General features: G+C 33.5%; 1 protein-coding gene across 1 annotated transcript in view; it reads right to left on the reverse strand.

Annotated features, from left to right (window-relative positions):
* The window catches only part of DNAH7 (dynein axonemal heavy chain 7), a 115,601-nt gene that overhangs the window by 58,633 nt on the left and 35,512 nt on the right, over nucleotides 1-21,456 (reverse strand). Inside the window, exons 21-34 of the mRNA XM_075028025.1 lie at nucleotides 20,072-20,212; nucleotides 17,306-17,518; nucleotides 16,285-16,394; nucleotides 15,645-15,813; nucleotides 14,247-14,349; nucleotides 14,018-14,145; nucleotides 12,628-12,840; nucleotides 11,460-11,558; nucleotides 7,771-8,019; nucleotides 4,664-4,813; nucleotides 3,399-3,581; nucleotides 2,393-2,569; nucleotides 1,966-2,097; nucleotides 1,086-1,310 (exon numbers count right to left, since the gene is read on the reverse strand). Of these exons, the coding sequence (XP_074884126.1) occupies nucleotides 1,086-1,310; nucleotides 1,966-2,097; nucleotides 2,393-2,569; nucleotides 3,399-3,581; nucleotides 4,664-4,813; nucleotides 7,771-8,019; nucleotides 11,460-11,558; nucleotides 12,628-12,840; nucleotides 14,018-14,145; nucleotides 14,247-14,349; nucleotides 15,645-15,813; nucleotides 16,285-16,394; nucleotides 17,306-17,518; nucleotides 20,072-20,212 (2,292 nt within the window). The remainder of the gene's footprint in view (nucleotides 1-1,085; nucleotides 1,311-1,965; nucleotides 2,098-2,392; nucleotides 2,570-3,398; nucleotides 3,582-4,663; nucleotides 4,814-7,770; nucleotides 8,020-11,459; nucleotides 11,559-12,627; nucleotides 12,841-14,017; nucleotides 14,146-14,246; nucleotides 14,350-15,644; nucleotides 15,814-16,284; nucleotides 16,395-17,305; nucleotides 17,519-20,071; nucleotides 20,213-21,456) is intronic.

Here is a 21,456-nt window from a genome sequence, read left to right on the forward strand (position 1 = left end):
CAAAATAGAAAATTACGGTATACATTTAATCACTAAAACTAAAAAAAGCATAGTCAGCCTTTTCACAGACTCTCATTCATAATAAATACCTCCAAACTATAGAATTTGAAGGCAGATTAATTTTAGTGCTGAAGCTCCACAGCAAAGCTTTCTCTTCTAGATCAGCCTGCTAGAGGAGTCTTGAAAGATGTCAAAACTTTTCAGCGGTAAATCAATATAAGGAGATTTTTAAAAAATTGTAAAAACCCCTGAAACAACTTTATGTTCTATCCTATCCGCAACAATTTTCATCTTGAGATAAAAGTCATGTGAAATTCCTAGAGATTGCTCTCTCCTAAAGTCTTTCTTAGAGGGGGCATATTCCCACCTCTGAACATAAAAACCCCTTTACTGGAAGAACAAGTTTTTATGGATTATGATCAGAAGACATAAAGCCTTTACCGCTGATTGAAATCTCAGCCACTTTCCTTGGCAAGACACAGGAATCATGCATAAGATGAAATCTGGACAAAAGTAATTCTCATTGTACTGCAACAGGACTTCACAGGAATGACAAACTCAAAAAAAGGTACATATATTTTATCTTGGAGTCTCTCAAGCATACTAGATCCAGTGTGAGAAGTTTTCTTCTCCACTGGGAGAGATGCATCATGGATTCACATCTTAATCCCAAGAAAAAGGGGCAAAGAGGCAGAGAAGTAGCCTACTACAGTAATGAGAGAGTTATGGCCTAAAGTATATCAAGTGCTTCCTCAAGCGAAGAAAAGGGCTGAAACCCAACATAAAATAATCTTGCAAGAAATCAAGAATTAAAAAATAATAGAAAAAAATAATTGGTTGAGATTTACTGCTAACTGGTTCTGCCACAACAGGCAGTTATTCTGGTAGCCAAAAAAACCAGGCTTTGGTACTGCAAGTCCCAGCCAGAATACTAGACCACTAGCTTGCAAGGACAGACATCTGGCCTATTCAGTGACAAAAGATGCAGGCAGCAGAAACAAATTTACAATAACAATACACATCTTGTAGCATTCATAAAAGATTCCTTCAGAATGGAAGTCCATATCTTACTTTGCAATCCTCACCTTTTTGACAAACCGATAATCATAAATTGTTCCTTCTGTTGGAAATGGGATTGTGAAAGCTTTTGAAGGCTGTTGATCAATACTGCTCAACAATTTGTATTGTTGTCTTGTCTCCTGACTAATTGGTCCATTAAGCATTCCTCGCACAACTTTGTCAAATTTCAGTCGATCATCTTCCTTACAGCTAGCTCCTACAGACCATATCAGTGAAAACAAAAAAATACCCTAGAGTTGGAAAAAACCAAAACATAACTTTAGTACCTGCATTTACAAAGTTCTTGTTCATTGAAGTCAAAGAAATCTTTGCCACAAATCACAGTAGAATTACACTGGACCAACTTCATTTTTATGCATGTGGTATGGAACCATGCTGCTGGTAAAATAGAACACCATTATGTTAACTATCAGCATCTGATCACCCTTGCTGTGCAGCAAAATGCCTGACCTGTTCATCTCAGAGCTGTTATTTTGAGAAAGTTCAAGCATAAACTGCCTTTTATTGCAGAACAATTTAGATTTTCTTTCTCTTATTCAAATGCCTATCTCATACAGTGACATCTATGTCTCTTAACAAGGCTTTCCTTGAATTGTAATCTTTAGATAGCATTGGTCTAACTAGTAACAAACTGAGATACCAGAAACTGGAGAATCAGATACAATTTTGCCTGGTTTGTATAAAATTCATTAAATTCATATCAAGACATCAAACATGTCAGACTCAACTATGTATCAATTATAAAGAAGGTAATAGTATTTTCTTAAATGGACATTGCAAAATATGTATTCTAATTACACAACATTGGTTTTATTGCTTGTGAAGTCCATTTCACTAAAGCCTGGTTTGGACGTGCCTATTCTGTATGTTAAGCAAACTGCATACCTCAAGACAAGAAAAAATGTCATGGTCATTCATAGCTTTAACTTTGGTGTCATCAGCAAATTCATCCATCATGCAGTCCATCAGATTCATTAGTGATCGAATTAAGTTTGTATCTGAAGTAGGAGACAGTTCCTGAAAAGAAAGAAGAAATACCCTCAGCTGCAGGTGTGTTTTACTCAGTGAAAAGAGACTGCTAGATGGTGGGGGCTTTTCCCTCACTATGAAGATAAAAAAAACTGTAGGATAAACGTGTCTAAAATACATTCAGAAGCAAGTTAAACACCACACAGAAACCTTGCTCACTCACAGCCTTTATCTTAACTGCTATAAACTAATATGGTCCAAATAAAATTATTTGTTCCTTTGGCACTTCGAAGTGAAAACAATTCATACGCTCTTAGTTTCTCAGAAAAATTCTTTATCCTACCTTTGTGTATTTCCTAATAAACTCAAGACAGAGCGGAACCATTCTGTCAAACAGGCCTATTATAAATTCTTTATGCACAGAGCCGATTCCTGAATGCATTTTATTAAGCCAGGACATCATTAATGGTCTCCAGCCTAACATATGCGGCTCCATATAGACCATACCACACCTTGAAACCTAAAAATAAAGAAACAAACAGTTGCATGTTATTTTATGCAATCTGCAAAGATTTTTCCTATCTACAAGAAAATAAAATAACATTCAGTGTTATAACATACAGCTTCTGGGATTATTAGAAGCTGGTATAAAGTGTACAGTAGGGTTCTGTGAGCCCTGAGACAGACAAGTTTCAAAACTAGCTTTATTTCTTCAGCCAACAGGAGACCTAATGGCCAAGACAAATTTTCCTCTTAAATAGAATTAGTTCCCAACATTAAGGTCACAAAAGATAATATACTAGAGTGCCTAACACTTAATTTTTAATTAAGTTTTATATAATTTTTAAGTAAAAATGCCTTCCCAGTATGACTACACAGATATTTTGTTCTGTTTAAATTATTATCTGAACCTCTATTCATATTCAAAAGAAAATTTTTGCATTCCCCAGTGCGCCATCAGAAAAACTAGGTGTGATACATACAGGTGCCAGAAACGCAGTGACTGTTGGTTTTATGAGAATTTGTCTGAGAGATTAAATATTTGCACATGAATGATGTTATATTTCTTGTCAGGCACTTACAAGAGTTGGACTCTGAACAGTTACAGGGTCTCCTCTATATGTAATTTACATTACATATGTAAATATGTAAATTTTCACAACATATTGTGCAATTATGAAAAATTTAAACAAGAAAACCAAGCTACAGTGTTCTTTATTTTAAACATATATCAAAGAAATACAAACTTCTTATTACTAGTCTCAGTTAAGTATATTTTTTAAAAATTAGCATATATATCACAATAATCAAAGACATTTGTAATCACTCTTTCAAAGACAGGTACTTACAGTAGCAGGAGAAGCAACTTCTAAATCCATTGGTTCAAAAATAAGGCTCATTTGCTGTGACATTTTGATGATCTCTCCACTCATAAGGCACAACTTTTTATTATCATCAAGCACAGTATTCATATTCTCAATCCATACTGCATCCACTGGTCCATCAAAAACCAACCATTTTCTATCTGGAGTCTGGTTTGCAGAAAATATTTTTAATCAAATATTTGCAATTTATTTTATTACATTCACTGTAAAATAAATACTTTAGGTCTAAAGTTATTTTCCACAAAAAATAACTGAAAGTGCTCAGAGAGTTGTATTCACAAGCAGTTTCTGAAATCACAATCTATATTCACAGTTTCATTTTATAACTTCAAAGCATATACTGTAGTTAACTATAGAAGGTTAATATCTTTGACTGGTTTCTTTCAGTTACACTTGCAATGTAGTACATTGTTTCCGTCAAACTACAACGTATTCAAATACTTTGACTTACGACACAGTGAGACTTAATACAAGTTGCTACTCATCTGTAATACCTACTGCACACTTATCATTGAAGTCAATAGGACTAATTTAAGGACTATGGTAATATCTAAACGTAGTGTGTCTGGTTTTTTACAACATAAGCAAATAGTCAGAGGTATTCATCATATTTCTTACAGGAAATTACGAAGCAGTTGTGCAGTTCTGCAAAAGTTATTAGAGATGGTGAACTTCACACTGATCAACTTCAATATACTGTTAGTTTATTTAAGTTTACAGGGGCAAAGAGTCGGATACTGCAATCGCTAGCAAAAAAGTACAGTATTTGTCTGGTAGATACATCTTTTATTATACTCAGTGAAAATATTTCCATGGACTTTAATAGAAGGTCAGCCATAAGCCACACTTAGACAGCAGTTTCTTCCAAATTAATCATCAGAATGCCCATATACATAAACAGCACAGATTTGGGCCATAATCAGACAAAATAAGGAATGACAATATGGTAGAAAGATTAAATATTCATTTATTTATAACATACGCAAACAAACAAACAAAAAACCTTTATCTTCACATAAGGACTTCTGAACCACAAATCTTAGTTCACTAGCATCCAGAAAGGACTTTGCATGGAGCATACTACAATCAATCCAAACTGCAGTCTCTGCATTCAAATGATTAAGCATATGAATCCTACAATGGTTGTGCAAACAACATGGAATTTAAATCTAAAATGTATAAATTGAAAAGTCATTTCCCAAAATTCTCTAAGCCTCTTAAGCACTTACTGGGGAAGAAGCAAATGCTCTGAAGCTCACTGCTAGGATGCCATCTGACCATTCATGTGACACTGGATCAAATTGTCCATATAGCTGACCCATTGTTATGGATTTGGGATTTAAAACAGTGATCTGAACTTTATTTTCTTCCATCAGCCCCTGAAGACACAAAAGTAATAAAATCTGTTAACACCAAACACAGAATTTATTATGCCATTTGTTTTATTTTGAATTTTACAGTTATATATTATTAAATCTTCACAAAAATTTGATCAGTTTACAGCAGGAAAGACATCACACATATTGTGTGTGAAAGATGGTTTACAAGTGTCTAAAAACAATTATCCCAACTTTATCATGTGCAGTTGGAAGTCTAAATTTATTATTGAACATTGGCTTGATAAATGAAAACAGAATTCAAGTTCTATTCTTACACTTACAGGGATTACAACAGGCCAAGCCCTTTCATCTCTCTATCCCATTCTTCCCATGTTTAAGGAATAAATATGAATGCCTTGGAAAATTTCTGAGATTGATGTCAAAATGAGGTTACAAAGTTGGTTTGGGGTTTTGGTTGGGTTTTTTTTTTTTTACTTAAACCATGTAAAAAATATCTAATTTCACTTTTTGATTAAACTTCAACTAATTATTTGCTTCTCTCCTTGTGCCTAAATGTGACATTTAATACTGCACACATCAGAGATCAGGTGGCTGAAAAACCACTGTTCTACAGGAATTGATTACAAGCAAAAGTGACAAACTGCAAACACTCATCTGAACACCTACTTACTACAGCCTTAAAATATAAGAAACATCTATCCCTGATTTAAGAAAAAAACCTCTTTCCTTCCAAAAGAATCCCTAGTGTTTATGAACTTGAACTGAGAAATCTGGAGTTTGGCCCCATTTCCTGTCTGTTCTGACTGCCTTCCTCCCATAGATACACATAACCTTTCTTTGTTTCCCTTCATGAAATATAAAATGCAGGAATTTTTATTATACTATTTCAAAGGAGAAACAAGTATGTTTATAAAAAAGTATGATTACAACTTCTGTTTCTGACAGTTTGTATTGAATTACAATTCATTCTAACTTACTTTTTTATTTCACCAAAGTCAATATTCAGAGGGAAATTTAATATTTAAAGGAAGGGGAAAATTGATAACATCTTGGAAAGACTTATAAGCTATGTGAACCGCAAACACACAAGCATGACAAGAATACAATTTAAAAAAAAAAAAAAATACAGCAACTTTGTCAGAGTTGCCCAGCTAAAAAATTAAAATGCTGTTGCAATGACAAAAATCTAGATTTATAATCTTCAAGGTTTGCAAGTACATTACAATTTTCTTTTGTATTATTTCTGTTAGCAGTTTCTTACCTCATTCATCACAAATCTCTCCTTCTCATCTTACTCATCACAATCCTCCCTAATTATAAAATTCAGATATAGTCTCAATAGAGCTGCTAGAGTTCCCAGAACTAAACACTAATCAGTTCTGATCAATGAGAAGATTTTCTTCAAGGTGGTAAAAATCCTCCAAAAAGACAATTGTTATCATAATCAAAACAAAATTTTGTTGAATAGTTGGATACCAGTTCTTTTAGGGGGAAAAAAAAGAAAAGGAAAAAAGAAAAGGGAAAAAAGGAAAAAAAAAAAAAAAAAGAAGCTCCAATAGGTGTAATGGCCATGAAATTAATCATTAGAGTTGATTGGGAAGATGAGCTAACAGGAAGAAAATCATCAGATAAAAATTTCTTACTCTACCACATAACTTCTTTCTTTACCAAACAGAAATGGAAAGGAGTGGGCAACGATTCACTGAATTAAAAAGAAAAGCAGAAAGTTAAATACTGTTTTATTGGAGTGACAGGCAGGAACAGAATTTCACCTACATACCTAAAGCAAAAGCTTCACAATTTAATTTATAATATAGCAAGCAACTATGTAACAGCTTTTAATAAATGAGCATAAGAACAGAGTTCTGCTTGACAGCAATACCAATGTGAAAGTCTAGCCAGTCTAGTCTTGCTGATACCTGCAAAAAAATACAAGCTGCCTGCCTGAAGATCACCATTAAGGAAATGAAACAATTTTGCTAAGTTCGTTGGTTGCAGGTTTCCAGTCAGCCAGTCAGAAGAAATTCAGCATCCTGAAGATCAGTTATGCTTCCTGGCTATTACTATTTTTCTCTGGGGGTGCCTGGAGTTCACCGAGTCAGCCAGTCACCTCTCAAGTCTCAAATCCTAAACACTTCATTTCAGAAACAGCTACAAAAGCGCCTTGTACAGGGTTCACATTCCACCCTAGCAGATCAGACTAGACTAAATCTAGGGGTCCTTAGAGCACTTAAGACAATAACTATGATTAGATTATTCTGCAAAAGCCTCCAAAGCCCATGTGGCAGGATTCCAGACATCACATATGAAACAAATATTTTGATGGCTTGAATTTGAGCAAGATTTGGTATAGCTATACTACTAGACCACTTAAATGTTCCACAGATGATAATTATTACCCACTTCTCCTATGTCAGGTGAGAAGTTACTTAGCAGAACAGATCTTGGATTTGTTTCATATCCAAAATTTGTCTGAAAAACTAAAATACTCTGGTCTCAAAAATAATCAAAATTTGACACTAGTTTCTGGGTTTACATGGGTTTATTACATTCTTATCAGAAAATATTCCAAAATTTGTATAAATTTATGAATCAGATTCATTATTTGGTGTAGTTCTAAACTGAATAATCTCTGTTAAAAGAGAGTTCAGCAGGTCTCATGAGTAAGTTGGAAATCTGGTATAAAGCTTTCACAAAGAACAGTTTATCATAAAATTTCAAGTAGCTAATTCATTCCTTGTCCAATCCAATGAAAGAATTTAGAGAAAACAACATGTGTAGAAACACATGAAATGTATGAAATGTGTTTATATTTAAAATTGGGTCATCCAAAGTAAGTTTGGAAGTACAGCTTCTCAATCAAATTCTTTAGCTTTTCCTTGTACTTTTAAGTTCCTTAAAGTAAATTCTGTATTCAGTATAAACACTAAAATGTGTTTATAAAATTTGTTTGAAAACAGTTTTCATCAGAAACATTTATAAAAATGTTTAGATACCTTCTCACATATGTCTCCCAATGCTGCTGCCAGAACTCGATATGCACATGTTTTTCCTCCAAAAGGCTCTCCAACTATCATAAAGCCATGACGCACAATCATCATCTCATATATCTGCAGGATCTTCATAGTAAATACATCAGTCATTTGCAAATTCATAGCATCACAGTTTGTTCTGATGGCTTCCAATAGGTCATTGTAATCTGGTTTTGGTAGCTTCACACCAGGAAACAAGTCAGAAGTAATACCCTATCCAAACAGTTAATTGGAAAGTACACTTATTTTCACAGTAATTTGATTTGAAATTTATGCAATCAACCCTTTGTTGACACTAGGCAGACTAATACCTATTTTGACTAAAATAAAATAATTATGAATTTCATGTCACTCTTGTCTGAGCCAAAAATCTGCCTTTGTAATTTATTATTGATATTTCACGTATCTTTTTCATGTTTACCTGGGCACATAGAGAAGTGATTAACTAAGCATATGCTTTCCTGATAAACATTAGCTTTTATTAAACTAGTTTATAAAACTTCCAGTTAGAAAGTGGAGAAAGCATTTACCTTTTTTTCCTCAATAACTGAAAAATAATTAACTGAAATCTAAATTTAAAAGCAAAGATCCTGCAGTTTTGCTTACAACAAAAGAAAGATAGAGAATAAACTGAAGATATAACAAATGAGACAAAGAATCTCTGGGCTACCATTTCGACTAGACACACCTGCAGTATCAACTTGGAAAACAAAGATTACTGAAAAAAAAAATCAAAATAAAATGTATTCTTTAGAAATGAAGACAGCAATTATCGGTGAACTTAGAACAGCATTATTTTGACATTTTTCCTGTTAGTATGTATGTTGGTTTCCTTCTACTGTGTGCCTTGGTTTTCATTTAGCACTGTTAGTTTCCACTGTTAACATCTTTATGAGCATACCACATCCTGACCTTAAAGTGTTTTATTAAAGTGTATTAAAATGCATGTTTAACATTCTGTGCTACCAGGGGCATGTTTTACAATTGACTATAACAAAACCAGGGCTTTTCCAATGAAAATAATCATATTTCCCAAGTAGAAATATCAAGCCGTGTTTAAGGTGAGCAGCTTTTCTTGTCTGAAACACATTTGATGTAAAATTTCCATTGGTTGTTCACCTCCTGCACTTTTTCTCCACACTCTCTGTTAAAGAATTAAAGAATTAAAGATTTATACACTTGTGCTAGAGTATGGTCTTTCTGTGCCTACTAGATTTTATAACTAAGATAAGGAGAGGAAAAAAAAATTATTAATCATTTCCTTCTTACAAAATGGATGACATAATTATGGGGAAATGTAGGTATACCATATTAAAAGAAAACATTTACTATCACAGCATAAGTTGTACGGCCACTTTGTACTGGCAAAAGTGTCATCTTAACAACAAAGCGGGATCAATATTATAAACAAACCCATTAATAGGGCCCAAAGACTTTATGATAGGCCCAATGCAATATACTACAGGATAGTAGTAAAGGAAAAATCTTGTTTTTAAGTGTTAAAAATCAACATTCAAAAATCTGGACAGACCATAAATAATTGAAAACAAAGTGAAGCAGAGTTTTGAGCAAAACAAGACAGAGAAAGCATGTATCATTTGTATGCTCCTACATAAACACAGAAGAGTTACTGTGTATCTCAAGCCAGATGTACCTGACTACACTGGAGATCTGAACAACAAGGGCAAAACCAGCAAAATGAAAATGAATGTGGGACAACATGGGTGTTTCCAATTTCTTTCAAGTGTGATATATAAATTGAGGAAAGAAATTAATATCTCTCATATTACAAGTGGTAATCATTCTTAAAGGTATATTTAAAATTTTAACTTACATTACTGCTGCTGAACCTAAATGGTTTTAAAATTCTTTCTGTATCTGATAAGAATTTCAAAGCTACTTTATTCCAGAAGTAACACAAGTCAGCTATTACAATTCCCACATACTCTAGGCCTAACTTACTGTTGACCCTTAAATCTGTCCCCCAATGGATAACTAATTACAGTGACATTGTGGCATCATGCTCATTTGTTGGTGTTTTTCCTTGTAACATGCATGTGTTCTGTACTGACATAATCATCTAGTTTAATTCCATTTATTAGCCTTACATTCTTTAGCCTTCTTTTGCTGTTTACAAATTGATAATGTGATACTTCCTAGTTTCAATTTATAAAATTTTTCCTATTTTGGGGATATGCCAACAAGAAAAATATTAGTACTTGCAAGGCTATTTCATCTTTAAATCAGCATCCATTTCTTATTCTACAAAAGTGAAAAATGTATAGTATTACTTCACAAATGTACTTAGAATTAATTTCTGTACACTAAATTCTTAACATTGCTATTCTTAAAGACTGAAAAGAGAAACAACTAGTGAAGATGCTTCAATTTTCTCAGACAACTTCTCTAAATTTATCTCCACTATTTCAAAACTTATGGAAATATGAAATCTCCCTTCATGATCATGACTTGTTTTCAGGAACAAGTGTGTAATTTAAGCAGATTTTTAATTAGATTAGAGTAACAATGTCCAGAGACATATGTTCAGTTTCTAATTCATTATGTTTTCATATAACTTGGGGCAAGGCAATTACCTTTTCTGTGCTTCAGATTTCTAAGGTTTTTTTCTTAAAATTCCTGAAGGAAAGAGCTTCTATATTACTTTCATGCTCTCATGGATGTTTTCTTATAGAAATTACCTCATTGTATTCCATTATAAAATTACACAAAAATAAGTATTATTCACTGAAAATATAATTGCAACTAATATGACTGCTAAAATATACCTATTACTCTCCAAAACAACTCATGAGAGTTTTTGATATTGTAAGTCTATAATTGCACACAAATTCCCATGGCTGTATATGAAGAAGCTTTTTTTTTTTTTTTTCCAAATAAAATCTTTCCACTAATATTTAAAAAGGTACACATGAAGGACAATGTTTTCACAGTTTCCAAACATCTATATAAACCAGCCCAGATCCTTTCTTCTGTTTCTAACAAGATACAGAAAGCTCACAGCTACCAAAGACGATTGCAAACTGTTCCTAATGAAGTTCACAGCTCATATTTGTGTTGGGCATGTCTGGTTCAATCACAGGTATATTAAACAAGCCTATCCTGCAGTAATGTTAGAAGCCCAATCCAAATGGCACATATTAGGACACAGACTCACTGTTAGTGCATCCTGTAAATCAGGGGGAGTAAGTTACGGTTCATTTTCTCCAGCTCAGTTCCATACTGAGATCAGCTCAGGACAAGAATGAATGTAGGCCACTTAGTCTATTTACTGTTTTGCACATGTTTTAAAAGAAAATCCAAATTTTCTCTTATAAAGAGGACACTATTAGTACCTACCAATTTCCTAAGAATATAAGGTACTCTGAAATCTTGAACACATGATGTATAAAAAAAGTATGTTACCATTTCAAGCAGTAGACTTGGCAGAAACTTTCATTGGTCTAAACTATCAAAACCCAAATGCTTGCTATATTTGCTAAGAAGGAACAGTTAAGACTAAGTTTTAAACTGATTACAGGTTAGATTTTAAAAGTCTTTGGTCCATCTCTCTGACAAACCTGTTACATAATATTTTTATCAACTAGTATTTTTAGCGAGCTCTTGATATTACTAAAAATCTGTGTGTTTTCTACCTCAAAAAGTGGTAAATCTTGAGACAAGAATTTAGGCAGGTTGACATCTGTAATGGATCTAAGGAGCAAAATTTCTTCATCTTCCAATGGATATTTCAACTAAAAAATATAAAAAATAGTTAGTTAATTTTTATAGTTTCAAAAACCAGACATTAAGCTTGCCTGTTTTACTGAACATTTCCTGTTGTGCCTCTATGCAATTATTCTGGCAGGTTCAAGTCCACTGATAACAACGTATGTTCTGGATGTATGTTTATACATTCATATCAAGGTGTTTGCAGTAGGTTTCTATAGTCAGGCCAATTTCACTTTAGTTTATGCCCAGTGATAGGTGTTACTATAAATTTGATATGACATTTTTTCCTAAACTATTGATTTTTTTTCTAAGATGTATTCCTTTTCTTCCTAAGAAGGATAATTTTCCCTACTTTGATGTAAAACTTCTGCCTTCAGCAAAGTGGAAATTCTAAAAGCTTGCATGTAGATCTCTCTCCCAGGTTATTTTTTTTTTTTTTAAAAAGTGCCTTTTCTGCCACAATACATAGCCTAGTTACTGATTTTGAGTTGGGGGGGGGGTGTAATAGTAGGATTATAGGTTGAAAAAAAAAATTTGAATGGAAGAGAATTATAATTTATACTACTCTACCTAAATAAAAAGAACTGAATTAATAAAACAACAGCTTAGTAAAATATATGCATTCATCCACAATGCAAGCCAAAACAAAATACTACATCCTACACCATTTTTCTTAAAGATAAAAGAGTGATCAAAGTCACATGTGGCAGATATTAGCCAGTGTGTTTCTGGAAAGTGTTCACATACACAGGCAAAGGTGTCTGAACCTGACAAGAAAAACAGAGCAAAGCAGTGGCCAACATGCGAACAACTCAGTAAACCTGCATTTAACTAGAATTCTTGAAAGATAATCAGCACACTTAATAGGTACATCATTCAGTGACAAGTCATTTGGTGAATTGCCCAGTAGCTTTATCTTTTCTTGACTTTCCCCAGCTTATGCCCTAATAGATAACCTTTTCATTTTCATAGATATCACAGGATGACATTTTGAACAGCTACTGGCCATTATGTAGAATAGTGTACTTTCTGTTACAAAAGAGACGTGTTACGAAGTTATTGGATGACAAAGAAAATTCAAAAATCATTTACCTTCAGGTTGCCAGCAGCAGTGAGTACTGACTTCACAGCTCTCATTCCATAATCATAATGGTGCTGAGAAGACAACTGCTCTGAACACAGACGATATGTAGCTACAATTTTTATAGATAGAGGTCGAGCAGTAACAAAACCACAAGAATACAGAACAATCTCTGCAATCATGGCATAATCAGGAACCATCATAGCTACTGTTCTAAAGAGAGCCTATTAAACATATATATGGAAAATGACATCAGAAAAAATTATACCACATTATTATACACAACTTTCTTCTACAATTACATAAACCACTATTTTTTTCATTATTTCATTAATATAGTGACAGCCAATTAAATTTAACTATCACAATTATGACTACAATATATTTAATGGCTTTCCATAAATGCTTACAAATACTTTATTTTCGATTGTGACAATTCATGGTTGTAGGTCTTCTTCATTCAAGATTAACAACAAAAACACATAAAACACCACTAGCTCTAGAAGAAATAGGGGAGTGCAATACAACTACCACAAATAAGTTGATGCTGTCAGACTCCTACCAGCATTGTTTAGCTGCAACCGATGCTTCAATTTTACCATTGTTCTACCAAACAAGCATCAGAATACTTTCAAACAGACAAAACTTTTGCTACGTTTCATATTCTACCTGAACGTTTTTTAAATTATCCTTTCATCTCTACAAGTAGTATTTTTGAATCTTATATTCATACAATGTGTTAGTGAGTAAATTTCCCAGACAGATCTGAGAAATATTTACAAAGACTGTACGTTTCCATGTTTTTATTAATTTATCAAGATATTTGCTCAGATTTCCTTTTCTTTCCATGGACAAAGGACAAATATATTTAAAGGGTAAGAAAGGATGTAGCACTCTTGTAACAGTCACTCAGTAATAAACTTCAACAGAATATATATCTCTTACATTAAAAACACCACAAGTCCCTTCAGATCAACCCAAAAGATCAGAAAAAACAGAAATTAATAAAAAACCATGGTTTTATTCAATATTAAGATATTATTCACTGCTTGTACACTATAAAGTGTTCCTTATAGTTTTTCAACTTTTGGGTGCTTAGCCAGGAAACACATGAAGTTGGGGGTTTTTAACTTACTCTTTTTTATCCTGACAGTCAGACCTTGAATCAAGCAGCCACTTCCTGACATTGTAAAATTTAGTTTATTCCTACTTTTCAGTCTAATTATCCTTTTCACTTTCTTTTTCTTCTCAGAGATGATGATTTTTACACTAGTATAATCAAAAACTGAAGGTAACCAATACTAAATATTCTTTAAAATGTCTATATTTGACAAAAAGTGATTTCTTTTTTACTTTCTGTATTAGCTATTAAAAGTAATAAAATGATAAGTGTTATAATACCTTAAGATTATCGGGAAGCTCTGAACGCCCAGCATAACCAGGATTCATGGTAATGAAGACAGCACATGTAGGGTTCAGTTTCAGTTCAGTTCCTTCAAATACTATTAAATTAGATCCTGAATTAATGCCTATGGAGAAATAAAAACTAATGCCATTGCTGGGCAGGTTTTGTTGCATCTTTATTCATTGTCATATGTAAGTGAAAGATATGATTAAAATAACAGGTTACCTCTTTGGATAGTAAAAATCTGCTGAGCAACCACAGAGAGTACTTCCAAATCAATCCTGTTGAATTCATCAAAGCAAGCCCATGCCCCACAAGACAATAAACCCTAGAAGAGACAGACGTGACTAATTAATAGGCAACTACTTATTTTGGACATGCTTATCAAAACAATATTGCAATAAGAAAAAGTTTTTTATGTGCAAAGAAAGGACTTATATACATGATCCAGAGCACTAACTTCTAAAAAAAATCACTCCAGATAGAATTTGTTTCAAAAAGAATTACAGACATTTAAAAACTAGGTTTGTTTGTTAAAAAAAAACACAAACAATTAAGAAAAAAAACCTATACAACCTACTCCAAAATCCTAATTCTTCTGTCACATGCAAAGTGCCTATCAAATACACACATTTTGCATGTTTTACCTTTATAGTCAGTATTTTGCAACTGGACAAAGGGGAAGCGCTAAATAAACCTCCAAAAAACTTATTCTTCTTTTGCATCTATGCTGACAGATTTCACAGTAACAAAAGGCAATATAAGGACTTCTGCACGACTAAAATTCACCATTTGGTTATGGCATTTTATGGCATAGTATGTTACTTAAAGTGCAACTAAAGAATAATTTTCCTACAGTTCTGGTTAATTCATAGGTCTTTTCTGAGATATGCTCCCCAAATGCTACTCTACCATCTCTGCAGCACTGGTAGTCTTTCAATGGCATCTCATGCTTTGTAAACAGTAATTCTAAAATTCCCATTTAAGACACAGAATTTTGTTTTCATCATTCTAAATAAAAACTCTTAATTTAGCTTATTTTGGTGAACTTCCATCATGTTGAATTTTGAAGACAAATCACTTCATTCCAATGCCACCTCTGACTCAGAAGGTAAGAATAATGCCAGGGAGGAAAGCATACTTGCTCTATTTTTGTATCATTCCAGTCCAAACCAGGACACTGGGCTATAAGACACAGATGTCCATTCAGGATAGATTTTCATAATAAAGACCTGTCTACTCAGGCTAATACTGAAATGAATATATGCTTCATTTGTATAATATAATGACTTTTACCAGCTTATTTAGAGTTTAGATTAAACCTTAAGTCCCCTAAAATTTGCAATCAGCTATTAAAAATGCACTTATTAAAATGGCATCTATGTTGCCTATTTAAAGCAAATAAAATCATTCTGGTATATTTAATTTTCAAAGCACATAAAAAACATTTTGATATCTCGATTGGATTCTTACAGTAAGACCTATCTGCACAATACTAGCATTATATAGTGGCCTGGAAGTGGAGAAAGATACATTTACAATACCTTAAGACCACTTCAAGTGCCAAAATAATTAAAGAGCTTTAATGTGAATGAGAATATGACCCTCAAGATTTATCCAAACCTTAAAAAATTTTCCTAATGCAAGGTAATCCAATCCATCAGAACAATTGAAAACCACACACTGTTTAGCTACAGCCTTTGCTAAATCTTTTGTAGTTTCTGTTTTTCCAGTTCCAGCAGGACCTTCAGGGGCACCTCCAAGATGTAGGTGTAGTGCACCAAATAGGGTTCTGGAAATAAAATAATAGGAAAAAAAAATTATATTAATTTCTATGCTATTTTTCCAGCTGCTGTAACTTTTACCAGAAACTTTAAACATTTTGTTTCATGTCTGCATTTTCCTATGATGGTACAGTTTATTTCCTTCTAGCCAGCTGTAGTTTATAAATGGGTAGTGATGTATGAAGTTTACTAGAAGTTCACAATAGAGAATAGCTTACTTTCCACTTCCTAAATCTAAATCCTCTTGAAATTTATAACTAATTATAGTGCCACAAAAGATTAAGTTTATCACAAATTTAAATTAAAATATTCATACAGGATGAATTCTATTCCACCAAAAGAAACATATCCTGTTCTAATTACACCTATTAGAACATTAAAAATACAATTCTGCAATCATCTGTTCTCAGGACTAATTAAAATATCTCAACTAAATAAATTCTTGCTAATACAGTACATTTAATAACTTGCAGTTTTACCTGTAGCATCTGTCTGTAAGTGGAGTAATAACCAGCCTAGGGGTATTGCCAAGATATTCGTATCCATACCTCAGTCCAGCATTGATCATGTTTGTTTGTAGATGCCCTTCCTAAGAAACAAGGTAGTAATTTTATAGATTAAATAAATAATTTTTAAAAAACCCACAGCCACAACTCAACACTATTCCTCAAGCTCCTTAACAGGCCCCATGCTGTTAGAAAAAACTACAGGGCAGACTACTGATTGCTCTGAGATACTAGTTTCAATGTGGCTCAAATAAAAAAAAAAGTTGCCAATTAATAGATACTAAAGTACTGAACAAATAGACCATTTTTTTTACATTAACTGTTATCTAAAAAAAGGTCCTACTAACCATATTGTAGAGTAAAACTGTCTTGTGTAGCTACTTAGAAAGCTAATGGACTTCTAAAAGGTAAACAGAAGTAATCATGACCAATACCTGTAGTTACGGTCAATCTGATTACTCTGATACAGCAATGTATGATCCCTACATATACATTTTTTTTAATTTCACATGCAATGTGTTCTGTATTATGGGAAATCTTGTCCTGAAGAACGTAAAATTATCCTACCACTCTCCAGTACAAACATTGTTATTTTTCCAATAAACGTAATGCACAAATAAAATAATATTGACAATAATTCAGGTTAAAACCTCTAACTGAAAATTGTCATCCCTATAGCATTCTCTATCCTGCAGAATCAGAAAACCAAAATACAGTCTCTGAGTGAACAAATTCTGTCTGTAACTCCCCCTGCAAATTCAGCAAATGTACTGAGACTCAGCAGTGATGAAAAAAGTAATTTTAATTAAAAATTGTTTGCAGCTGGCTACTGGCCATTCTAGCTAGCAATCCATAAAATGATTGGTTATAGGTATTTTTTTATCAGCAGAAATTCTCATAGTAGTGTAACCATTCTCTGTGTAAGCAAGCAAGCAGAAATTGAAAAACTGTGAACAGAAATTACCTTCTAATAGGATTGAAAGGTCTCACTTACCTCCCAGTAGTACCTAAGCTGACTTAACCATTCAAAGTCACTCTCATCTTTGACTTTCTTGCTTACTAGAGATGCAAGAACATCCCTAGCATGAACATCAAGCACAACAAGTGCTCCTAGAGTCACTCGATTCTGCTTAGACAGCTTTCCTCGCACCAAGGTGACAATGTCCTCAATCTGTCTATTATTCTGCTCCAGAAAATCCTCTAGTGCCTGCAAAAAAATTTTAAAAGTTAAGAAGTCAAATGTCTAGTCTAAGGCATGATTATTTTTTCTTATACTACTTTTATTTCTCTGTATTAAAGAAATCCCTTCTCACTATAATAGTAGAACAGTGTCCTTCATTCACTGGTAGTTCAACAGGGCTTTGTGTTTGGGGGGAGGGGTGTCTACTTTTACAGAACCACGTCCCACAACAGTTAGAAACAATAACACATCTATAATTCAAAAAAGTTAACAAGAAAATGCATTGTTCTACAATTTTTCATTTTATTGGCTTCTGGTTATAGTCTGTGTTCAGTTAGCTTAATAATTTCTTTAAAACAGTAATTGATAGTTTCTTTCATGCTAATAAGTTGCTGGTAAACAAGAAAGGCCCAATTAAGAAAAGCACTTGCATCATGACAGTACTTAGATGTGAAGTACCACCCTACTGAATTGAAATAAAAAAGTGGGAATTAACCTTAGTAATACATTCACACCAAAGCATGTTTCTATAGAGGAATGGCTTCTACTTGTCTGGAGAAAAACTTACTTAGGCCTGTTATAGATTTTTCTTCCTGCTAGCCTGCTGTTCCTCTCCAAACACACTGGCACTTGTAACCCTCAATAGATAATGATGATTTTGAGATCTCTCATCTCAGCTAGTTATTTTCCAAACATTAAGTTTGGATAATCATCTGCTTAGTATGACTAAGCACTTTTTATTTATGAGAATAAAGCAGTAAACAGAGTTCAAAAGCAGTTCAATTTCTAGAGTGTTGCATTAGAAGTTCTGACCAGGACAAAATCTGAAATGCCTCGCTCAAGTCAGGGAAAATAACCCACTTGCTTACCACTAAGCTTTCCTCAGCAAACATGAGATATGAGTTGAGGCACAGAACATGTCCTTAACTTCCATATCAGCAGCATTCCTTGGTGCTATCCTCTGACCACATGACTGTATATCACTGAGAATGCACACAGTCCACAAGACAATGCTCTCAAAATCTATGAAACCCCTCTGTTTATACAGCATCTTAGTTCATTAATAATAAGAAGAAATTTATACCTTTGATTTATGTACAACAATTACTTGTTGGAAACAACTCAAAAATGTTTGAAAGGGAGCATGTGAGTGTGAACACAGATTTAATATTAATGAGTGACTTAAACGATATTGGCATCCTGTCCCAGAAAACACTAAAGTGCTTCAGGCAGAATACTGTGGGTTTGGCCTCTCACATGGTCACTGATTGTCTGTCATGTTTCTTATGCTTTAGTATACAACATAGGAATGGAAAAGAGAAAGAATATTGAAGGCTGTAAGACTGAGAGTTCTTCCTGCCACAGATTTGTGACAGATTGTCAGGAGATGCAAATGACTCTCTACCGCTTCACTATCACCCCTTTCCACAGCAGAACAAAGATTCTTGGGCTGAAGGTAGATGAGCAGAATTCCCACTAAAACAGAATTCGAGTGAAAGCTACAGGAAGGACAGGTTTCCCTGCACGCCCATGTACAGAAAAGGCTTGATACAGACCAGCACAAGAGCTTTTGTCTACACTCAGAATTCTGTAACAAACATTCCCAAAAGCAAATTAATTTCAGCCGTGCTTAACTTCCTCTTTTATTCACTAACAACATTAACTACAGACTCACTAATGGGAGACTGGCTTTAATTTATTTTTTTTTAATCTAAAATCTCTAAAATTAGAATTCCTGTCTCTCCTTCCTGAAAGTCTTTCACCAACTGAGGATAAACGGTGCAGTATGTAGAAGCCTTATTTCTTTCCCCAGGAAACTGAGGTTCTCCTTTATTAGTGGGAAAAGAAAATATTTTCAAATCTTTTTCAAATCTTCAGGTATGTTGCAAGATTTAGTCCTTGTATTAGCAGATAATGTCCTCTTCTTCCTTTAATTCCCTCTTCCAAGACACTCAGAAGCGTGTTTTCCTTGCATGTCAGAATGCAGCTGCTCAAAAAAGCCACTTTTACCAGGAGCCATTGCTTCAGCTTGTGAATAAGCAGAAAATGTTATATAGCCTTTAAAATACTAGTCCATATATGGATTAAAGATCAGATTTAACTTTATGTTTGTGGTACAGCTCAGCTATATATGAACAGGGAGAATCCGAATATACATGTCATTGCAAAAAAAAAAGGAATTAAAAGAAGAGAGTATCATGAAGTTATAACTTTATGTATAACTGTGAAAACTTGATGTTTCTTTCTGTCCAAACACCACAGAATGAAAATCTAGTTGCTTCATCTGATGATGGCAATTCTGGAACACTTCCAAATACAACAGGTGAGAGCATTAAGCCTTAGTGATAAACAGAAGAAAGGTTCTACAGAACACATATCCTGAATCTTAATTTGATTCCTTAAGTACCTTTATTCCCACTAGCATTAGCTAATAGATTATAAATTTTGTACCAGTCAGGCATACATATTCACTATTTGACAAGGGTGAGGATAGTATATATCTTCTAATGCTAGTCCTAGCCCATCTTCATAAAAAGCACTAAACATTAATGAATAATTTTAAATTTAAAATATTCTTACCATTTGGCCATTCCTAATAGACATCTGTACTTGCATTGTCCAGAAAGTTTGGGATACACAAAGAACTGTTTGTCCAGGCCACTCTCTTACCCAATTAACACGTGGAGTTTTTGGATAAGCTTCAAGTGCATCCCCAATGACCTGGGCAGGGAAAAGCACAATGCAACTACATGAGAAAACAGGTAATGTTCAGCTTTAGAATTGATTTAGGTTAGATTGTTTTACTGAGAATAAAAAATAATCAGGGTCTAGATTCAGCCTCAAATTTAACTCTATAATACTGACATCTTGCAAGCCAATCTCTCAACAGAGCTCAAAAAAAACCCAAATCTCATAATATGAGCGAAGTGATCACACAAAATTTCTGAGAACTGATTTCACAACACATTCTGAAATTATTCTTCCTATCAGATACTTAAAATTTTCTAGCTCCATCTACAATGAAACCAGAAAACAAGTACAAATACAATTTAGTTAGAAGTAATATCCCAGACTGAAAGTTATTTCACCTATTCATTCTAGTAAAAACCCAGAGCTTTTAATTTTATAAGTTTAAATAATATGATCTACATCTAACTTTAAGTGTATTTTCTAATAATAGAATGATTAACTAGCGCCACTCAAGGATAATCCCAATGAAACCAAAACTTGCACTGCAAAAAAACTTCCAGTCTACACCAACAGGTTATTTTCCTGCCATTAACAAAACTCAAGCAAGAATAAAGTCTTATATCAACAAACTCCTCAGACAAGCAGTGTAAACTACCTGAGTGAAAATCTGCCATTTGTTTTGCAGTTCCAAGCATTTTTGCTTTTAACAATCTCTATACATAATAGCATCAATTAAAAAAAATGAAATAAAATAAAAATCTATGAGGGGAAAAATGTGTCTGTACTGACATTAAAACTATGTACATGTTATCTGGTTTAGATCATTATAAAAGTTCTGTGTTCAAGGCTAAATACAGACAAATGATGCTTAACCATTTCTTATTCATGCAGCTCAGTTTCACTTTCTTCTGTACTGCTATGCCACTACAATAATTAAACTGTTATACTGTAAGACAGTGTCAGGGAAAGTGTGTGCACATTTAATTACTTTAATTGACATTGAAAAGGACCACAAAAAAGAAGACAGAGATGATTAAATATACAACACAATGATGAGACACTGTAAAGACTAGAATAATACAATCTGAAAAGAGTTAAGGGTCTTGATTAAAATAGTCATAATTAAGAGGAACACACACCAAAAAAAAGGGGGGGGGGGAACCCACAGACAATCTTTCAGTTTAATCTTGTCCCTTAATATCACATCAAGTGTAGAACAATCTCTGGCAAAAGAATCCTTGGCACAACCGGTTTTGACTCTATTATTTAATTTT

This window comes from Buteo buteo, chromosome 5 (genome assembly GCF_964188355.1).
Source record: "Buteo buteo chromosome 5, bButBut1.hap1.1, whole genome shotgun sequence".
Lineage (NCBI taxonomy): Eukaryota > Metazoa > Chordata > Aves > Accipitriformes > Accipitridae > Buteo > Buteo buteo.